This window comes from Anomaloglossus baeobatrachus, chromosome 9, assembly GCF_048569485.1.
Source record: "Anomaloglossus baeobatrachus isolate aAnoBae1 chromosome 9, aAnoBae1.hap1, whole genome shotgun sequence".
NCBI classification, from domain to species: domain Eukaryota; kingdom Metazoa; phylum Chordata; class Amphibia; order Anura; family Aromobatidae; genus Anomaloglossus; species Anomaloglossus baeobatrachus.
The window spans coordinates 210,566,188-210,587,153 of NC_134361.1; the positions used below are offsets into that span (position 1 = coordinate 210,566,188).

The 20,966-nt window shown below is 53.5% G+C and overlaps 1 protein-coding gene across 1 annotated transcript in view; it reads right to left on the reverse strand.

Moving 5' to 3' along the window:
• Positions 1–2,657: 2,657 nt before the first annotated feature.
• Positions 2,658–20,966, reverse strand: part of HMCN2 (hemicentin 2) — a 181,402-nt gene continuing 163,093 nt past the window's right edge. The window contains exons 86-90 of the mRNA XM_075324357.1: positions 20,292–20,420; positions 19,898–20,215; positions 19,640–19,759; positions 4,343–4,469; positions 2,658–3,815 (exon numbers count right to left, since the gene is read on the reverse strand). Coding sequence (XP_075180472.1) covers positions 3,455–3,815; positions 4,343–4,469; positions 19,640–19,759; positions 19,898–20,215; positions 20,292–20,420 — 1,055 coding nt within the window. The 3' untranslated portion in view covers positions 2,658–3,454. The remainder of the gene's footprint in view (positions 3,816–4,342; positions 4,470–19,639; positions 19,760–19,897; positions 20,216–20,291; positions 20,421–20,966) is intronic.

A 20,966-nucleotide genomic window follows, 5' to 3' on the forward strand; every position in this document is an offset into this window, starting at 1 on the left:
AATCTATATGTGACTGTATAAATCTGTATATAATGAGCTCCCTCTAGTGATGACTGTATAAATCTGTATGTAGTGAGCTCCCTCTAGTGGTGGCTGTATAAATCTGTATGTAGTGAGCTCCCTCTAGTGGTGACTGTATAAATCTATATGTGACTGTATAAATCTGTATATAATGAGCTCCCTCTAGTGGTGACTGTATAAATCTGTATGTAGTGAGCTCCCTCTAGTGGTGACTGTATAAATCTGTATGTAGTGAGCTCCCTCTAGTGGTGGCTGTATAATCTGTATGTAGTGAGATCCCTCTAGTGGTGACTGTATAAATCTGTATGTAGTGAGCTCCCTCTAGTGGTGACTGTATAAATCTGTATGTAGTGAGCTCCCTCTAGTGGTGACTGTATAAATCTGTATGTAGTGAGCTCCCCCTAGTGGTGACTGTATAAATCTGTATGTAGTGAGCTCCCTCTAGTGGTGGCTGTATAAATCTGTATGTAGTGAGATCCCTCTAGTGGTGACTGTATAAATCTGTATGTAGTGAGCTCCCTCTAGTGGTGACTGTATAAATCTGTATGTAGTGAGCTCCCTCTAGTGGTGACTGTATAAATCTGTATGTAGTGAGCTTCCTCTAGTGGTGACTGTATAAATCTGTATGTAGTGAGCTCCCTCTAGTGGTGACTGTATAAATCTGTATGTAGTGCGCTCCCTCTAGTGGTGGCTGTATAAATCTGCATCCAGTGAGCTCCTGAGGTCAGTGATTGGGTGCACAGTGCTTAATGGCTGCAGACAATCACAGAGCCCACAGAATCACTGCAGTCCAGAAGACACAGAGGTAGAAGCTGGACCAAGAGTCTGGAGCACCTGGCAATGTTCTGCCGTTCAGGACCGGGCCAGGAAGATCTGCAGTCAGAAAGCTGCCGCCTCCGTGACCAGAACCTTGTCGCTCTCCCGGCAGTGTCGGTGTGCCGTCTATTTCAGCGGAGTCTTCTCTCCGTCGGGTTGTACAGAGCAATCACAGTAAGAGGCGTCATTATGTTCTGCCATTATAGTAAAAGCAGCAATTACTCCGCGCAGGTCACAGTCTGCGGCCTCCAGACACGATGGAGAAGCGCAGCCGCTTTATCCCGGAGCGAAAGAGATTAAAGAATGCTCTTGGAGCAACTGCGGGAGGAAAAAGCAGCCGGAGCCGATATTCCCTGCCTCACTCACAGTGAGAGCCGAGTATCAGCAAGCACTGGAGCGCAACCCCCGGGTATCAGCGAGCACTGGAGCGCAACCCCCGGGTATCAGCGAGCACTGGAGCGCAACCCCCGGGTATCAGCGAGCACTGGAGCGCAACCCCCGGGTATCAGCGAGCACTGGAGCGCAACCACCGGGTATCAGCGAGCACTAGAGCGCAACCCCCGGGTATCAGCGAGCACTGGAGCGCAACTGCCGGGCATCAGCGAGCACTGGAGCGCAAGCGCCGAGTATCAGCGAGCACTGGAACGCAACCGCCGGGCATCAGCGAGCACTGGAGCGCAACCGCCGGGCATCAGCGAGCACTGGAGCGCAACCGCCGAGTATCAGCGAGTACTGGAGCGCAACCATCAAGTATCAGCGAGCACTGGAGCGCAACCGCCGGGCATCAGCGAGTACTGGAGGGCAACCGCCGAGTATCAGCGAGCACTGGAGCGCAACCGCCGGGCATCAGCGAGTACTGGAGCGCAACCGCCGGGCATCAGCGAGTACTGGAGGGCAAACGCCGAGTATCAGCGAGTAATGGAGCGCAACCGCCAAGTATCAGCGAGCACTGGAGCGCAACCGCCGGGCATCAGCGAGTACTGGAGCGCAACCCCCGGGTATCAGCGAGCACTGGAGCGCAACCACCGGGAATCAGCGAGCACTGGAGCGCAACCGCCGGGCATCAGCGAATACTGGAGCACAACCGCTGAGTATCAGCGAGTACTGGAGGGCAACCGCCGAGTATCAGCGAGTACTGGAGCGCAACCACCAAGTATCAGCGAGCACTGGAGCGCAACCACCAAGTATCAGCGAGCACTGGAGCGCAACCACCGAGTATCAGCGAGTACTGGAGCGCAACCGCCGAGTATCAGCGAGTACTGGAGGGCAACCGCCGAGTATCAGTGAGCACTGGAGCGCAACCGCCAAGTATCAGCGAGTACTGGAGCGCAACCACCAGGTATCAGCGAATACTGGAGCGCAACCGCCGAGTATCAGCGAGCAGTGGAGCGCAACCGCCGAGTATCAGTGAGTACTGGAGCGCAACCGCTGGATATCAGCGACTACTGGAGCGCAACCGCAGAGTATCAATGAGTACTGGAGCGCAACCGCCGGGTATCAGCGAGTACTGGAGCGCAACCGCCGGGTATCAGCGAGTACTGGAGCGCAACCGCCGGGTATCAGCGAGTACTGGAGCGCAACCGCCAGGCATCAGCGAGTACTGGAGCGCAACCGCCGGGTATCAGCGAGTACTGGAGCGCAACCGCCGGGTATCAGCGAGTACTGGAGCGCAACCGCCGGGTATCAGCGAGTACTGGAGCGCAACCGCCGGGTATCAGCGAGCCAATATGAAAAGTTCAAAAAAATAAAAAATAAATTGGGGGTCATAAATGGAGAAAATAACTAAAACAATCTGGAATCAGATCCATGTAGCAAACCGTATAAAATACTTTATTGGGGCATAAAAAAATAAATAAACCATCAGTAAATAGTGAAATGTAGAAACCGGAAGCCTCACTCCCCATCGGTGATGTCCTCCTGCACCTCGTGCCCCGGTGCCGATATCTTTACCATATTCTAGAAGAATATGGAGACCAGGAAAGCAATCCAGGCGGCCATGAGCCGCGGGGGCCACACACCGGACCACCTATATTAGAGGACAGCACCATTCACCAATCCAGGCGGCCATGAGCCGCGGGGGCCACACACTGGACCACCTACCTATATTAGAGGACAGCACCATTCACCGATCCAATAAACCCTTCTGATGATCCGCGGCCGGAGATCTGACATCAGACGTCGTCCGTATTCACTGGACAATGATGAGCGTTACAGTCACAATATTCCGGGGTCCGTACAATCGCGGACCCTTCCATTGTCTGATTTTTCGGACGGTCCTCGCCGGTCGGCCGCATTGGTTACAAGACGTAGAAGCCCGAAAAGATCGGACCTCATAAGACTCCCTGAGAGAGGCGCAGACGTCACCTCCATGTCACATCACCCGCCGGCGCTGGATTAAGGCTCCGGATGCAGGATTTACTATAGCTCCAAATGTCGCCATCATGGGGGGGTCTCGTCCGAGCAGGGGGTGCCCGGCCCCCGAGGACACCCACATATAGTCTCACTGACTGGCACAATGTATAACAAAGAAGTCATCTCCATGGAGGGAGGGCGCAGTGTATGGACGGGGGGCTCGCAGCTCCGGAGACCCCGGACCGCCCGGCTGGTGAGCACGGGATCAGTAAGGATACGGGGAGACGGAGATGAAGATGATGAAGATGCTCTGGTAGCGCAGCCCCCGCTCCTCGCTGTGAGACGATGCCTGCACTTTTATCCGGTAAATCCCCGAGGTGTCCAGAGAGCGGAGCGTGTAGATGACGCCGTGACCCCCATCATCCCGAAGAGCGAAGGGGCTCCCCGAATCCTGCTCCACCGCAGCAAAGCTCGTCTGGTTCTGGTGAACGCCCCCATCAGAAAACGCGCTGAGGCGAACCACATCTTGGTTTGTAGGTATCCCGAAAGGAAGAGTCAGCAGCTTGTACTGCAAAGTATAGGGGCCCCCCGAACCGCAGTCTGCGAGGCACCGGCGATAGCACGTCCTACAGGGGGAGCGAACAATGCATCAATATGTGGAGACACTGAGCACACACATCACTGACCACATACTCCAGAGCTGCACTCTCTATTCTGCAGGTGCAGTCACTGTGTACATACATTACTGATCCTGAGTTACCTCCTGTATTATACTCCAGAGCTGCACTCACTATTCTGCTGGTGCAGTCACTGTGTACATACATTACTGATCCTGAGATTCTCAGTATATTATACTGTACTTCAGAGCTGAAATCCGTATTCTGCCACCTGTAAGGGATGTTACTGACTGTTTTCCCTATAACCCTGGCCTCCTCCATACAGGGGAGACAGTTAAATTTTCCTACATTCTATGATTTTGTACTTTCAATTGCAATTTCTGTGCAATCACTGAACAAGCAGGGAATGTTGGGAGATTTCAGCTCTGAAGTCTGCACATTTATGAATGCAGCACTTTCCAGGCTGTGCAGGATACAATGGAGTAGGTGTGGTGTCTGGGGGGCTTCTGGCGCAGCAGCCTGTGTGTGGCCCTCACCCTGGGCTGGGGCCCTTGCTGTAGGACGCGGGGCAGGGGGTGTCTAGACACTGGTAGCCCCCTCGGGTATTGAAGCACATCTGATTGGCTGCACAGCTGATCCTCTGCTCCGAGCATTCATCTATATCTGCAGGGAGAAGCAAAGGTTACAAAAAAGTATATACAGAGCACGCTGCCGCCAGGAGCACCGGGGTCTGCTGAGATACACCGCTGTGCTGTGATACTCTACTCTCCTGAGATACCCTGCTGTGCTGCGTTAATCTCCGGTCTCCTGAGATACTCCTCTGCTCTCCTGAGATTCTCCTCCGCTCTCCTGAGATACTCTCCGCTCTCCTGAGATACTCCTCTGCTCTCCTGAGATACTCCTCTGCTCTCCTGAGATACTCCTCTGCTCTCCTGAGATACTCTCCGCTCTCCTGAGATACTCTCCGCTCTCCTGAGATACTCCCTGGTCTCCTGAGATTCTCCTCCGCTCTCCTGAGATTCTCCTCCGCTCTCCTGAGATACTCCTCTGCTCTCCTGAGATACTCCTCCGCTCTCCTGAGATACTCCTCTGCTCTCCTGAGATACTCCTCTGCTCTCCTGAGATACTCCTCTGCTCTCCTGAGATTCTGCTCCGCTCTCCTGAGATTCTCCTCCGCTCTCCTGAGATACACCTCTGCTCTCCTGAGATACTCCTCTGCTCTCCTGAGATACTCCTCCGCTCTCCTGAGATACTCCTCCGCTCTCCTGAGATACTCCTCTGCTCTCCTGAGATACTCCTCTGCTCTCCTGAGATTCTCCTCCGCTCTCCTGAGGTACTCCCTGGTCTCCTGAGATACTCCTCCGCTCTCCTGACATACTCCTCCGCTCTCCTGAGATACTCTCCGCTCTTCTGAGATACTCCTCTGCTCTCTTGAGATACTCTCCGCTCTCCTGAGATACTCCTCTGCTCTCCTGAGATACTCCTCCGCTCTCCTGAGATACTCCTCTGCTCTCCTGAGATACTCCTCCGCTCTCCTGAGATACTCCTCTGCTCTCCTGAGATTCTCCTCCGCTCTCCTGAGATACTCCTCTGCTCTCCTGAGATACTCCTCCGCTCTCCTGAGATACTCCTCTGCTCTCCTGAGATACTCTCCGCTCTCCTGAGATACTCCTCTGCTCTCCTGAGATACTCCTCTGCTCTCCTGAGATACTCTCCGCTCTCCTGAGATACTCTCCGCTCTCCTGAGATACTCCCTGGTCTCCTGAGATTCTCCTCCGCTCTCCTGAGATTCTCCTCCGCTCTCCTGAGATACTCCTCTGCTCTCCTGAGATACTCCTCCGCTCTCCTGAGATACTCCTCTGCTCTCCTGAGATACTCCTCTGCTCTCCTGAGATACTCCTCTGCTCTCCTGAGATTCTGCTCCGCTCTCCTGAGATTCTCCTCCGCTCTCCTGAGATACACCTCTGCTCTCCTGAGATACTCCTCTGCTCTCCTGAGATACTCCTCCGCTCTCCTGAGATACTCCTCCGCTCTCCTGAGATACTCCTCTGCTCTCCTGAGATACTCCTCTGCTCTCCTGAGATTCTCCTCCGCTCTCCTGAGGTACTCCCTGGTCTCCTGAGATACTCCTCCGCTCTCCTGACATACTCCTCCGCTCTCCTGAGATACTCTCCGCTCTTCTGAGATACTCCTCTGCTCTCTTGAGATACTCTCCGCTCTCCTGAGATACTCCTCTGCTCTCCTGAGATACTCCTCCGCTCTCCTGAGATACTCCTCTGCTCTCCTGAGATACTCCTCCGCTCTCCTGAGATACTCCTCTGCTCTCCTGAGATTCTCCTCCGCTCTCCTGAGATACTCCTCTGCTCTCCTGAGATACTCCTCTGCTCTCCTGAGATACTCTCCGCTCTCCTGAGATACTCCTCTGCTCTCCTGAGATTCTCCTCCGCTCTCCTGAGATACTCTCCGCTCTCCTGAGATACTCCTCTGCTCTCCTGAGATACTCCTCTGCTCTCCTGAGATACTCTCCGCTCTCCTGAGATACTCCTCCGCTCTCCTGAGATACTCCTCTGCTCTCTTGAGATACTCCTCTGCTCTCTTGAGATACTCCTCTGCTCTCTTGAGATACTCCTCTGCTCTCCTGAGATACTCTCTGCTCTCCTGAGATACTCCTCTGCTCTCTTGAGATACTCCTCTGCTCTCCTGAGAAACTCTCTGCTCTCCTGAGATACTCCTCTGCTCTCCTGAGATACTCTCTGCTCTCCTGAGATACTCCTCTGCTCTCCTGAGATTCTGCTCCGCTCTACTGAGATACTCCTCCGCTCTCCTGAGATGCTCCTCCGCTCTCCTGAGATACTCCTCCGCTCTCCTGAGATACTCCTCTGCTCTCCTAAGATACTCCTCCGCTCTCCAGAGATACTCCTCCTCTCTCCTGAGATACTCCTCTGCTCTCCTGAGATACTCCTCTGCTCTTTTGAGATACTCCTCTGCTCTCCTGAGATACTCTCTCCTCTCCTGAGATACTCCTCCGCTCTCCTGAGATACTCCTCTGCTCTCCTGAGATACTCCTCTGCTCTCCTGAGATACTCCTCTGCTCTCCTGAGATTCTGCTCCGCTCTCCTGAGATACTCCTCCGCTCTCCTGAGATACTCCTCCGCTCTCCTGAGATACTCCTCAGCTCTCCTGAGATAGTCCTCAGCTCTCCTGAGATACTCCTCCTCTCTCCTGAGATACTCCTCTGCTCTCCTGAGATACTCCTCTGCTCTCCTGAGATTCTGCTCCGCTCTCCTGAGATACTCTCTGCTCTCCTGAGATACTCCTCTGCTCTCCTGAGATTCTGCTCCGCTCTCCTGAGATTCTCCTCCGCTCTCCTGAGATACACCTCTGCTCTCCTGAGATACTCCTCTGCTCTCCTGAGATACTCCTCCGCTCTCCTGAGATACTCCTCCGCTCTCCTGAGATACTCCTCTGCTCTCCTGAGATACTCCTCTGCTCTCCTGAGATTCTCCTCCGCTCTCCTGAGGTACTCCCTGGTCTCCTGAGATACTCCTCCGCTCTCCTGAGATACTCCTCCGCTCTCCTGAGATACTCTCCGCTCTTCTGAGATACTCCTCTGCTCTCCTGAGATACTCTCCGCTCTCCTGAGATACTCCTCCGCTCTCCTGAGATACTCCTCTGCTCTCCTGAGATACTCCTCCGCTCTCCTGAGATACTCCTCTGCTCTCCTGAGATTCTCCTCCGCTCTCCTGAGATACTCCTCTGCTCTCCTGAGATACTCCTCTGCTCTCCTGAGATACTCTCCGCTCTCCTGAGATACTCCTCTGCTCTCCTGAGATTCTCCTCCGCTCTCCTGAGATACTCTCCGCTCTCCTGAGATACTCCTCTGCTCTCCTGAGATACTCCTCTGCTCTCCTGAGATACTCTCCGCTCTCCTGAGATACTCCTCCGCTCTCCTGAGATACTCCTCTGCTCTCCTGAGATACTCCTCTGCTCTCCTGAGATTCTGCTCCACTCTCCTGAGATACTCCTCCGCTCTCCTGAGATACTCCTCCGCTCTCCTGAGATACTCCTCAGCTCTCCTGAGATACTCCTCAGCTCTCCTGAGATACTCCTCCTCTCTCCTGAGATACTCCTCCTCTCTCCTGAGATACTCCTCTGCTCTCCTCAGATACTCCTCCGCTCTCCTCAGATACTCCTCCGCTCTCCTGAGATACTCCTCTGCTCTCCTGAGATACTCCTCCGCTCTCCTGAGATACTCCTCCGCTCTCCTGAGATACTCCTCCGCTCTCCTGAGATACTCCTCTGCTCTCCTGAGATACTCCTCCACTCTCCTGAGATACTCCTCCGCTCTCCTGAGATACTCCTCCGCTCTCCTGAGATACTCCTCCGCTCTCCTGAGATACTCCTCCTCTCTCCTGAGATACTCCTCCTCTCTCCAGAGATACTCCTCAGCTCTCCTGAGATACTCCTCCTCTCTCCTGAGATACTCCTCTGCTCTCCTGAGATACTCCTCTGCTCTCTTGAGATATTCCTCTGCTCTCTTGAGATACTCCTCTGCTCTCCTGAGATACTCTCTGCTCTCCTGAGATACTCCTCTGCTCTCCTGAGATACTCTTTGCTCTCCTGAGATACTCCTCTGCTCTCCTGAGATTCTGCTCCGCTCTCCTGAGATTCTGCTCCGCTCTCCTGAGATACTCTCTGCTCTCCTGAGATACTCCTCCGCTCTCCTGAGATACTCCTCCTCTCTCCTGAGATACTCCTCCTCTCTCCTGAGATACTCCTCTGCTCTCCTGAGATACTCCTCTGCTCTCCTGAGATACTCCTCAGCTCTCCTGATATACTCCTCAGCTCTCCTGAGATACTCCTCTGCTCTCCTGAGATACCCCTCTGCTCTCTTGAGATACTCCTCTGCTCTCCAGAGATACTCTCTGCTCTCCTGAGATACTCCTCTGCTCTCCTGAGATACTCCTCTGCTCTCCTAAGATACTCCTCCGCTCTCCAGAGATACTCCTCCTCTCTCCTGAGATACTCCTCTGCTCTCCTGAGATACTCCTCTGCTCTTTTGAGATACTCCTCTGCTCTCCTGAGATACTCTCTCCTCTCCTGAGATACTCCTCCGCTCTCCTGAGATACTCCTCCGCTCTCCTGAGATACTCCTCTGCTCTCCTGAGATACTCCTCTGCTCTCCTGAGATTCTGCTCCGCTCTCCTGAGATACTCCTCCGCTCTCCTGAGATACTCCTCCGCTCTCCTGAGATACTCCTCAGCTCTCCTGAGATAGTCCTCAGCTCTCCTGAGATACTCCTCCTCTCTCCTGAGATACTCCTCTGCTCTCCTGAGATACTCCTCTGCTCTCCTGAGATTCTGCTCCGCTCTCCTGAGATACTCTCTGCTCTCCTGAGATACTCCTCCGCTCTCCTGAGATACTCCTCCTCTCTCCTGAGATACTCCTCCTCTCTCCTGAGATACTCCTCTGCTCTCCTGAGATACTCCTCAGCTCTCCTGATATACTCCTCAGCTCTCCTGAGATACTCCTCTGCTCTCCTGAGATACCCCTCTGCTCTCTTGAGATACTCCTCTGCTCTCCTGAGATACTCTCTGCTCTCCTGAGATACTCCTCTGCTCTCCTGAGATACTCCTCTGCTCTCCTGAGGTACTCCCTGGTCTCCTGAGATACTCCTCCGCTCTCCTGAGATACTCCTCCGCTCTCCTGAGATACTCTCCGCTCTTCTGAGATACTCCTCTGCTCTCCTGAGATACTCTCCGCTCTCCTGAGATACTCCTCTGCTCTCCTGAGATACTCCTCCGCTCTCCTGAGATACTCCTCTGCTCTCCTGAGATACTCCTCTGCTCTTTTGAGATACTCCTCTGCTCTCCTGAGATACTCTCTCCTCTCCTGAGATACTCCTCCGCTCTCCTGAGATACTCCTCCGCTCTCCTGAGATACTCCTCTGCTCTCCTGAGATACTCCTCTGCTCTCCTGAGATTCTGCTCCGCTCTCCTGAGATACTCCTCCGCTCTCCTGAGATACTCCTCCGCTCTCCTGAGATACTCCTCAGCTCTCCTGAGATAGTCCTCAGCTCTCCTGAGATACTCCTCCTCTCTCCTGAGATACTCCTCTGCTCTCCTGAGATACTCCTCTGCTCTCCTGAGATTCTGCTCCGCTCTCCTGAGATACTCTCTGCTCTCCTGAGATACTCCTCCGCTCTCCTGAGATACTCCTCCTCTCTCCTGAGATACTCCTCCTCTCTCCTGAGATACTCCTCTGCTCTCCTGAGATACTCCTCAGCTCTCCTGATATACTCCTCAGCTCTCCTGAGATACTCCTCTGCTCTCCTGAGATACCCCTCTGCTCTCTTGAGATACTCCTCTGCTCTCCTGAGATACTCTCTGCTCTCCTGAGATACTCCTCTGCTCTCCTGAGATACTCCTCTGCTCTCCTGAGGTACTCCCTGGTCTCCTGAGATACTCCTCCGCTCTCCTGAGATACTCCTCCGCTCTCCTGAGATACTCTCCGCTCTTCTGAGATACTCCTCTGCTCTCCTGAGATACTCTCCGCTCTCCTGAGATACTCCTCTGCTCTCCTGAGATACTCCTCCGCTCTCCTGAGATACTCCTCTGCTCTCCTGAGATACTCCTCCGCTCTCCTGAGATACTCCTCTGCTCTCCTGAGATTCTCCTCCGCTCTCCTGAGATACTCCTCTGCTCTCCTGAGATACTCCTCTGCTCTCCTGAGATACTCTCCGCTCTCCTGAGATACTCCTCTGCTCTCCTGAGATACTCTCTCCTCTCCTGAGATACTCCTCCGCTCTCCTGAGATACTCCTCTGCTCTCCTGAGATACTCCTCTGCTCTCCTGAGATACTCCTCTGCTCTCCTGAGATTCTGCTCCGCTCTCCTGAGATACTCCTCCGCTCTCCTGAGATACTCCTCCGCTCTCCTGAGATACTCCTCAGCTCTCCTGAGATAGTCCTCAGCTCTCCTGAGATACTCCTCCTCTCTCCTGAGATACTCCTCTGCTCTCCTGAGATACTCCTCTGCTCTCCTGAGATTCTGCTCCGCTCTCCTGAGATTCTGCTCCGCTCTCCTGAGATACTCTCTGCTCTCCTGAGATACTCCTCTGCTCTCCTGAGATACTCCTCCGCTCTCCTGAGATAATCCTCCGCTCTCCTGAGAAACTCTCCGCTCTTCTGAGATACTCCTCCGCTCTCCTGAGATACTCCTCCGCTCTCCTGAGATACTCTCCGCTCTTCTGAGATACTCCTTTGCTCTCCTGAGATACTCTCCGCTCTCCTGAGATACTCCTCCGCTCTCCTGAGATACTCTCCGCTCTTCTAAGATACTCCTCAGCTCTCCTGAGATACTCCTCCTCTCTCCTGAGATACTCCTCTGCTCTCCTGAGATACTCCTCTGCTCTCCTGAGATTCTGCTCCGCTCTCCTGAGATTCTACTCCGCTCTCCTGAGATACTCTCTGCTCTCCTGAGATACTCCTCCGCTCTCCTGAGATACTCCTCCTCTCTCCTGAGATACTCCTCCTCTCTCCTGAGATACTCCTCTGCTCTCCTGAGATACTCCTCTGCTCTCCTGAGATACTCCTCAGCTCTCCTGATATACTCCTCAGCTCTCCTGAGATACTCCTCTGCTCTCCTGAGATACCCCTCTGCTCTCTTGAGATACTCCTCTGCTCTCCTGAGATACTCTCTGCTCTCCTGAGATACTCCTCCGCTCTCCAGAGATACTCCTCCTCTCTCCTGAGATACTCCTCTGCTCTCCTGAGATACTCCTCTGCTCTTTTGAGATACTCCTCTGCTCTCCTGAGATACTCTCTCCTCTCCTGAGATACTCCTCCGCTCTCCTGAGATACTCCTCTGCTCTCCTGAGATACTCCTCTGCTCTCCTGAGATACTCCTCTGCTCTCCTGAGATACTCTCCGCTCTCCTGAGATACTCCTCTGCTCTCCTGAGATTCTCCTCCGCTCTCCTGAGATACTCTCCGCTCTCCTGAGATACTCCTCTGCTCTCCTGAGATACTCCTCTGCTCTCCTGAGATACTCTCCGCTCTCCTGAGATACTCCTCCGCTCTCCTGAGATACTCCTCCGCTCTCCTGAGATACTCCTCAGCTCTCCTGAGATACTCCTCAGCTCTCCTGAGATACTCCTCCTCTCTCCTGAGATACTACTCTGCTCTCCTCAGATACTCCTCCGCTCTCCTCAGATACTCCTCCGCTCTCCTGAGATACTCCTCTGCTCTCCTGAGATACTCCTCCGCTCTCCTGAGATACTCCTCCACTCTCCTGAGATACTCCTCCGCTCTCCTGAGATACTCCTCTGCTCTCCTGAGATACTCCTCTGCTCTCCTGAGATACTCCTCTGCTCTCTTGAGATATTCCTCTGCTCTCTTGAGATACTCCTCTGCTCTCCTGAGATACTCTCTGCTCTCCTGAGATACTCCTCTGCTCTCCTGAGATACTCCTCTGCTCTCCTGAGATACTCCTCTGCTCTCCTGAGATTCTGCTCCGCTCTCCTGAGATACTCCTCCGCTCTCCTGAGATACTCCTCCTCTCTCCTGAGATACTCCTCTGCTCTCCTGAGATACTCCTCAGCTCTCCTGAGATACTCCTCAGCTCTGCTGAGATACTCCTCCTCTCTCCTGAGATACTCCTCTGCTCTCCTCAGATACTCCTCCGCTCTCCTCAGATACTCCTCCGCTCTCCTGAGATACTACTCTGCTCTCCTGAGATTCTGCTCCGCTCTCCTGAGATACTCCTCCGCTCTCCTGAGATACTCCTCCGCTCTCCTGAGATACTCCTCCTCTCTCCTGAGATACTCCTCCTCTCTCCTGAGATACTCCTCAGCTCTCCTGAGATACTCCTCCTCTCTCCTGAGATACTCCTCTGCTCTCCTGAGATACTCCTCTGCTCTCTTGAGATATTCCTCTGCTCTCTTGAGATACTCCTCTGCTCTCCTGAGATACTCTCTGCTCTCCTGAGATACTCCTCTGCTCTCCTGAGATTCTGCTCCGCTCTACTGAGATACTCCTCCGCTCTCCTGAGATGCTCCTCCGCTCTCCTGAGATACTCCTCCGCTCTCCTGAGATACTCCTCTGCTCTCCTAAGATACTCCTCCGCTCTCCAGAGATACTCCTCCTCTCTCCTGAGATACTCCTCTGCTCTCCTGAGATACTCCTCTGCTCTTTTGAGATACTCCTCTGCTCTCCTGAGATACTCTCTCCTCTCCTGAGATACTCCTCCGCTCTCCTGAGATACTCCTCTGCTCTCCTGAGATACTCCTCTGCTCTCCTGAGATTCTGCTCCGCTCTCCTGAGATACTCCTCCGCTCTCCTGAGATACTCCTCCGCTCTCCTGAGATACTCCTCAGCTTTCCTGAGATACTCCTCCTCTCTCCTGAGATACTCCTCTGCTCTCCTGAGATACTCCTCTGCTCTCCTGAGATTCTGCTCCGCTCTCCTGAGATACTCTCTGCTCTCCTGAGATACTCCTCCGCTCTCCTGAGATACTCCTCCTCTCTCCTGAGATACTCCTCCTCTCTCCTGAGATACTCCTCTGCTCTCCTGAGATACTCCTCAGCTCTCCTGATATACTCCTCAGCTCTCCTGAGATACTCCTCTGCTCTCCTGAGATACCCCTCTGCTCTCTTGAGATACTCCTCTGCTCTCCTGAGATACTCTCTGCTCTCCTGAGATACTCCTCTGCTCTCCTGAGATACTCCTCTGCTCTCCTGAGATACTCTCTGCTCTCCTGAGATACTCCTCCGCTCTGCTGAGATACTCCTCCGCTCTGCTGAGATTCTGCTTCGCTCTCCCGAGATACTCCTCCGCTCTCCTGAGATACTCCTCCGCTCTCCCGAGATAGTCCTCCGCTCTCCCGAGATAGTCCTCCGCTCTCCTGAGATACTCCTCCGCTCTCCTGAGATACTCTATGCTCTCCTGAGATACTCCTCCGCTCTCCTGAGATACTCCTCTGCTCTCCTAAGATACTCCTCCGCTCTCCTGAGATACTCTACGCTCTCCTGAGATACTCCTCTGCTCTCCTGAGATACTCCTCCGCTCTCCTGAGATACTCTCTGCTCTCCTGAGATACTCCTCTGCTCTCCTGAGATACTCCTCAGCTTTCCTGAGATACTCCTCAGCTCTCCTGAGATACTCCTCCGCTCTCCTGAGATACTCCTCTGCTCTCCTGAGATACTCCTCCGCTCTCCTGAGATTCTCCTCCGCTCTCCTGAGATACTCTACGCTCTCCTGAGATACTCTCTGCTCTCCTGAGATACTCCTCTGCTCTCCTGAGATACTCCTCCGCTCTCCTGAGATAATCCTCCGCTCTCCTGAGAAACTCTCCGCTCTTCTGAGATACTCCTCCGCTCTCCTGAGATACTCCTCCGCTCTCCTGAGATACTCTCCGCTCTTCTGAGATACTCCTTTGCTCTCCTGAGATACTCTCCGCTCTCCTGAGATACTCCTCCGCTCTCCTGAGATACTCTCCGCTCTTCTAAGATACTCCTCCGCTCTCCAGAGATACTCCTCCTCTCTCCTGAGATACTCCTCTGCTCTCCTGAGATACTCCTCTGCTCTTTTGAGATACTCCTCTGCTCTCCTGAGATACTCTCTGCTCTCCTGAGATACTCCTCCGCTCTCCTGAGATACTCCTCTGCTCTCCTGAGATACTCCTCCGCTCTCCTGAGATACTCTATGCTCTCCTGAGATACTCCTCCGCTCTCCTGAGATACTCCTCTGCTCTCCTAAGATACTCCTCCGCTCTCCTGAGATACTCTACGCTCTCCTGAGATACTCCTCTGCTCTCCTGAGATACTCCTCCGCTCTCCTGAGATACTCTCTGCTCTCCTGAGATACTCCTCTGCTCTCCTGAGATACTCCTCAGCTTTCCTGAGATACTCCTCAGCTCTCCTGAGATACTCCTCCGCTCTCCTGAGATACTCCTCTGCTCTCCTGAGATACTCCTCTGCTCTCCTGAGATTCTGCTCCGCTCTCCTGAGATACTCCTCCGCTCTCCTGAGATACTCCTCAGCTATCCTGAGATACACCTCAGCTCTCCTGAGATACTCCTCAGCTCTGCTGAGATACTCCTCCTCTCTCCTGAGATACTCCTCTGCTCTCCTGAGATACTCCTCTGCTCTCCTGAGATTCTGCTCCGCTCTCCTGAGATACTCTCTGCTCTCCTGAGATACTCCTCCGCTCTCCTGAGATACTCCTCCTCTCTCCTGAAATACTCCTCTGCTCTCCTGAGATACTCCTCTGCTCTTTTGAGATACTCCTCTGCTCTCCTGAGATACTCTCTGCTCTCCTGAGATACTCCTCCTCTCTCCTGAGATACTCCTCCTCTCTCCTGAGATACTCCTCCTCTCTCCTGAAATACTCCTCTGCTCTCCTGAGATACTCCTCTGCTCTTTTGAGATACTCCTCTGCTCTCCTGAGATACTCTCTGCTCTCCTGAGATACTCCTCCGCTCTCCTGAGATACTCCTCTGCTCTCCTGAGATACTCCTCCGCTCTCCTGAGATACTCCTCTGCTCTCCTGAGATACTCCTCTGCTCTTTTGAGATACTCCTCTGCTCTCCTGAGATACTCCTCTGCTCTTTTGAGATACTCCTCTGCTCTCCTGAGATACTCTCTGCTCTCCTGAGATACTCCTCCGCTCTCCTGAGATACTCCTCCGCTCTCCTGAGATTCTGCTCCGCTCTCCCGAGATACTCCTCCGCTCTCCTGAGATACTCATCAGCTCTCCTGAGATAGTCCTCCGCTCTCCTGAGATACTCCTCCGCTCTCCTGAGATACTCTATGCTCTCCTGAGATACTCCTCCGCTCTCCTGAGATACTCCTCTGCTCTCCTGAGATACTCCTCCGCTCTCCTGAGATACTCTACGCTCTCCTGAGATACTCCTCTGCTCTCCTGAGATACTCTACGCTCTCCTGAGATACTCTACGCTCTCCTGAGATACTCCTCTGCTCTCCTGAGATACTCCTCCGCTCTCCTGAGATACTCTCTGCTCTCCTGAGATACTCCTCTGCTCTCCTGAGATACTCCTCAGCTTTCCTGAGATACTCCTCAGCTCTCCTGAGATACTCCTCCGCTCTCCTGAGATACTCCTCTGCTCTCCTGACATACTCCTCCGCTCTCCTGAGATTCTCCTCCGCTCTCCTGAGATACTCTACGCTCTCCTGAGATACTCTCTGCTCTCCTGAGATACTCCTCTGCTCTCCTGAGATACTCCTCCGCTCTCCTGAGATAATCCTCCGCTCTCCTGAGATACTCCTCCGCTCTCCTGAGATACTCCTCCGCTCTCCTGAGATACTCCTCCGCTCTCCTGAGATACTCCTCCGCTCTTCTGAGATACTCCTCTGCTCTCCTGAGATACTCTCTGCTCTCCTGAGATACTCCTCCGCTCTCCTGAGATACTCCTTCGCTCTCCTGAGATACTCCTCCGCTCTCCTGAGATACTCCTCCGCTCTCCTGAGATACTCTCCGCTCTCCTGAGATACCCCTCTGCTCTCTTGAGATACTCCTCTGCTCTCCTGAGATACTCTCTGCTCTCCTGAGATACTCCTCTGCTCTCCTGAGATACTCTCTGCTCTCCTGAGATACTCCTCCGCTCTCCTGAGATACTCTCTGCTCTCCTGAGATACTCCTCCGCTCTGCTGAGATACTCCTCCGCTCTCCTGAGATTCTGCTCCGCTCTCCCGAGATACTCCTCCGCTCTCCTGAGATACTCATCAGCTCTCCTGAGATAGTCCTCCGCTCTCCTGAGATACTCCTCCGCTCTCCTGAGATACTCTATGCTCTCCTGAGATACTCCTCCGCTCTCCTGAGATACTCCTCCGCTCTCCTAAGATACTCCTCCGCTCTCCTGAGATACTCTACGCTCTCCTGAGATACTCCTCTGCTCTCCTGAGATACTCCTCCGCTCTCCTGAGATACTCTCTGCTCTCCTGAGATACTCCTCTGCTCTCCTGAGATACTCCTCAGCTTTCCTGAGATACTCCTCAGCTCTCCTGAGATACTCCTCCGCTCTCCTGAGATACTCCTCTGCTCTCCTGAGATACTCCTCCGCTCTCCTGAGATTCTCCTCCGCTCTCCTGAGATACTCTACGCTCTCCTGAGATACTCTCTGCTCTCCTGAGATACTCCTCTGCTCTCCTGAGATACTCCTCCGCTCTCCTGAGATAATCCTCCGCTCTCCTGAGAAACTCCTCTGCTCTCCTGAGATACTCCTCCGCTCTCCTGAGATACTCCTCCGCTCTCCTGAGATTCTCCTCCGCTCTCCTGAGATACTCTACGCTCTCCTGAGATACTCTCTGCTCTCCTGAGATACTCCTCTGCTCTCCTGAGATACTCCTCCGCTCTCCTGAGATAATCCTCCGCTCTCCTGAGAAACTCCTCTGCTCTCCTGAGATACTCCTCCGCTCTCCTGAGATACTCTCCGCTCTTCTGAGATACTCCTCTGCTCTCCTGAGATACTCTCCGCTCTCCTGAGATACTCCTCCGCTCTCCTGAGATACTCTCCGCTCTTCTAAGATACTCCTCCGCTCTCCAGAGATACTCCTCCTCTCTCCTGAGATACTCCTCTGCTCTCCTGAGATACTCCTCTGCTCTCCTGAGATACTCCTCTGCTCTCCTGAGATACTCTCTGCTCTCCTGAGATACTCCTCCACTCTCCTGAGATACTCCTCTGCTCTCCTGAGATACTCCTCCGCTCTCCTGAGATACTCCTCTGCTCTCCTGAGATACTCCTCCGCTCTCCTGAGATACTCTCTGCTCTCCTGAGATACTCCTCTGCTCTCCTGAGATACTCTCTGCTCTCCTGAGATACTCCTCCGCTCTCCTGAGATACTCCTCTGCTCTCCTGAGATACTCTCTGCTCTCCTGAGATACTCCTCCGCTCTCCTGAGATACTCCTCCGCTCTCCTGAGATACTCCTCTGCTCTCCTGAGATACTCCTCTGCTCTCCTGAGATACTCTCTGTTCTCCTGAGATACTCCTCTGCTCTCCTGAGATTCTGCTCCGCTCTCCTGAGATACTCCTCCGCTCTCCTGAGATACTCCTCAGCTCTGCTGAGATACTCCTCCTCTCTCCTGAGATACTCCTCTGCTCTCCTGAGATACTCCTCTGCTCTCCTGAGATTCTGCTCCGCTCTCCTGAGATACTCTCTGCTCTCCTGAGATACTCCTCCGCTCTCCTGAGATACTCCTCCTCTCTTCTGAAATACTCCTCTGCTCTCCTGAGATACTCCTCTGCTCTTTTGAGATACTCCTCTGCTCTCCTGAGATACTCTCTGCTCTCCTGAGATACTCCTCCGCTCTCCTGAGATACTCCTCTGCTCTCCTGAGATACTCCTCCGCTCTCCTGAGATACTCCTCTGCTCTCCTGAGATACTCCTCTGCTCTTTTGAGATACTCCTCTGCTCTCCTGAGATACGCTCTGCTCTCCTGAGATACTCCTCCGCTCTCCTGAGATACTCCTCTGCTCTCCTGAGATACTCCTCCGCTCTCCTGAGATACTCCTCTGCTCTCCTGAGATACTCCTCCGCTCTCCTGAGATACTCTCTGCTCTCCTGAGATACTCCTCTGCTCTCCTGAGATACTCTCTGCTCTCCTGAGATACTCCTCCGCTCTCCTGAGATACTCCTCCGCTCTCCTGAGATACTCCTCCGCTCTCCTGAGATACTCTCTGCTCTCCTGAGATACTCCTCCGCTCTCCTGACATACTCCTCCGCTCTCCTGAGATTCTGCTCCGCTCTCCCGAGATACTCCTCCGCTCTCCTGAGATACTCATCAGCTCTCCTGAGATAGTCCTCCGCTCTCCTGAGATACTCCTCCGCTCTCCTGAGATACTCTATGCTCTCCTGAGATACTCCTCCGCTCTCCTGAGATACTCCTCTGCTCTCCTGAGATACTCCTCCGCTCTCCTGAGATACTCTACGCTCTCCTGAGATACTCCTCTGCTCTCCTGAGATACTCCTCCGCTCTCCTGAGATACTCTACGCTCTCCTGAGATACTCCTCTGCTCTCCTGAGATACTCCTCCGCTCTCCTGAGATACTCTCTGCTCTCTTGAGATACTCCTCTGCTCTCCTGAGATACTCCTCAGCTTTCCTGAGATACTCCTCAGCTCTCCTGAGATACTCCTCCGCTCTCCTGAGATACTCCTCTGCTCTCCTGAGATACTCCTCCGCTCTCCTGAGATACTCCTCTGCTCTCCTGAGATACTCCTCCGCTCTCCTGAGATTCTCCTCCGCTCTCCTGAGATACTCTACGCTCTCCTGAGATACTCTCTGCTCTCCTGAGATACTCCTCTGCTCTCCTGAGATACTCCTCCGCTCTCCTGAGATACTCCTCCGCTCTCCTGAGATACTCCTCCGCTCTCCTGAGATACTCCTCCGCTCTCCTGAGATACTCCTCCGCTCTCCTGAGATACTCCTCTGCTCTCCTGAGATACTCCTCCGCTCTCCTGAGATACTCCTCCGCTCTCCTGAGATACTCCTCCGCTCTCCTGAGATACTCCTCCGCTCTCCTGAGATACTCCTCCGCTCTCCTGAGATACTCCTCCGCTCTCCTGAGATACTCTCCGCTCTCCTGAGATACTCCTCCGCTCTCCTGAGATACTCCTCCGCTCTCCTGAGATACTCTCCGCTCTCCTGAGATACTCCTCCGCTCTCCTGAGATACTCTCCGCTCTTCTGAGATACTCCTCTGCTCTCCTGAGATACTCTCCGCTCTCCTGAGATACTGCTCTGCTCTCCTGAGATACGCCGTCCACAATGGCATTTCTCCCTGGTGGCCCGCTGTTGCGGGTTGCCACCTGGCACTTACCTTGGCAGCTCCGGTGGTTGGGCAGCAGGCGGTACCCCGATGGGCACAGACACACGTAGCTGCCCTCTGTGTTTCGGCACTCATGCTGGCAGGGATTGCGCTGGCGACATTCATCCACATCTGTAAGGAGGGCACAGAGCATGATCACCGAGGTTTGTGATGCTCGCGGCTCAGATACCCTAACCCTAACCCTAACCACGACAGTGCCCAGTTTATGGCTCAGATACACGGCGGTACCACCCACAGCGCCCAGTTTACCTGTACAAGCCCCATTCCTGCGCACATATCCTGGCGGGCACCGGCCCGGGCTGTTCTGGCCGATCAGGTTGCCATTTTGGCTGTAAGAGAGCCAGGTGTACACGTTGTTCCCATGAATTCGGCCATTGGTGACCGGCCGCTCATACTGGGCTCCAGTGAGGCCAATAACAGAACTATTGGTGAGTCTCTCCAGCCCGGCACACGAGCGCCCGTCCCCCAGCAGCTGTTTGCCCGGCGGGCACAGGCACTTGTAGCTGCCGGCGAGGTTCTGGCACTGGTACGCACAGGGTCTGGGCACCTGCTGGCACTCATTAATATCTGGGGGCACACAACAGTGAATATTTAGTACCCGCACAATCCTACCTCCCCCAGTACTGGTCACACCTGCACCTACCTAGACAGGGCCTCCCCGCACCCTGCGTCCGGTACCCCCGGGGACAGGAGCAGCGGTACCCCCCCACTGTGTTCTCACACAGCTGGTTATAGCGGCACATGTGGGAGCCATCGCGACATTCATCTACGTCTGAGGACGTAAATCAGAAACGATGACTATTAGTGATAGCAGCCGAAAAATTACCAAAAGCAACAGAAGCACAACCATAAAGCTCCAGAGGCGAAACCAACATATGCATTAGGGATTGGGAGAGCGATTGCCGGATGTAAATCTAAACGAAGGGCCCTCCAACAAAACACACTCAGACTAACACATAATAAGCCTGTGCTTCCTATAGCCCCCATCAGGGGGAGCTCCCTCTAGTGGTGACTGTATAGCTCTGTATGTAGTGTGCTCCCTCTAGTGGTGACTGTATAGATCTGTATGTAGTGAGCTCCCTGTAGTGGTGGCTGTATAAATCTGTATGTAGTGAGCTCCCTCTAGTGGTGGCTGTATAAATCTGTATGTAGTGAGCTCCCTCTAGTGGTGGCTGCATAAATCTGTATGTAGTGAGCTCCTTCTAGTGGTGGATGCATAAATCTGTATGTAGTGAGCTCCTTCTAGTGGTGACTGTATAAATCTGTATGTAGTGAGCTCCCTCTAGTGGTGACTGTATAAATCTGTATGTAGTGAGCT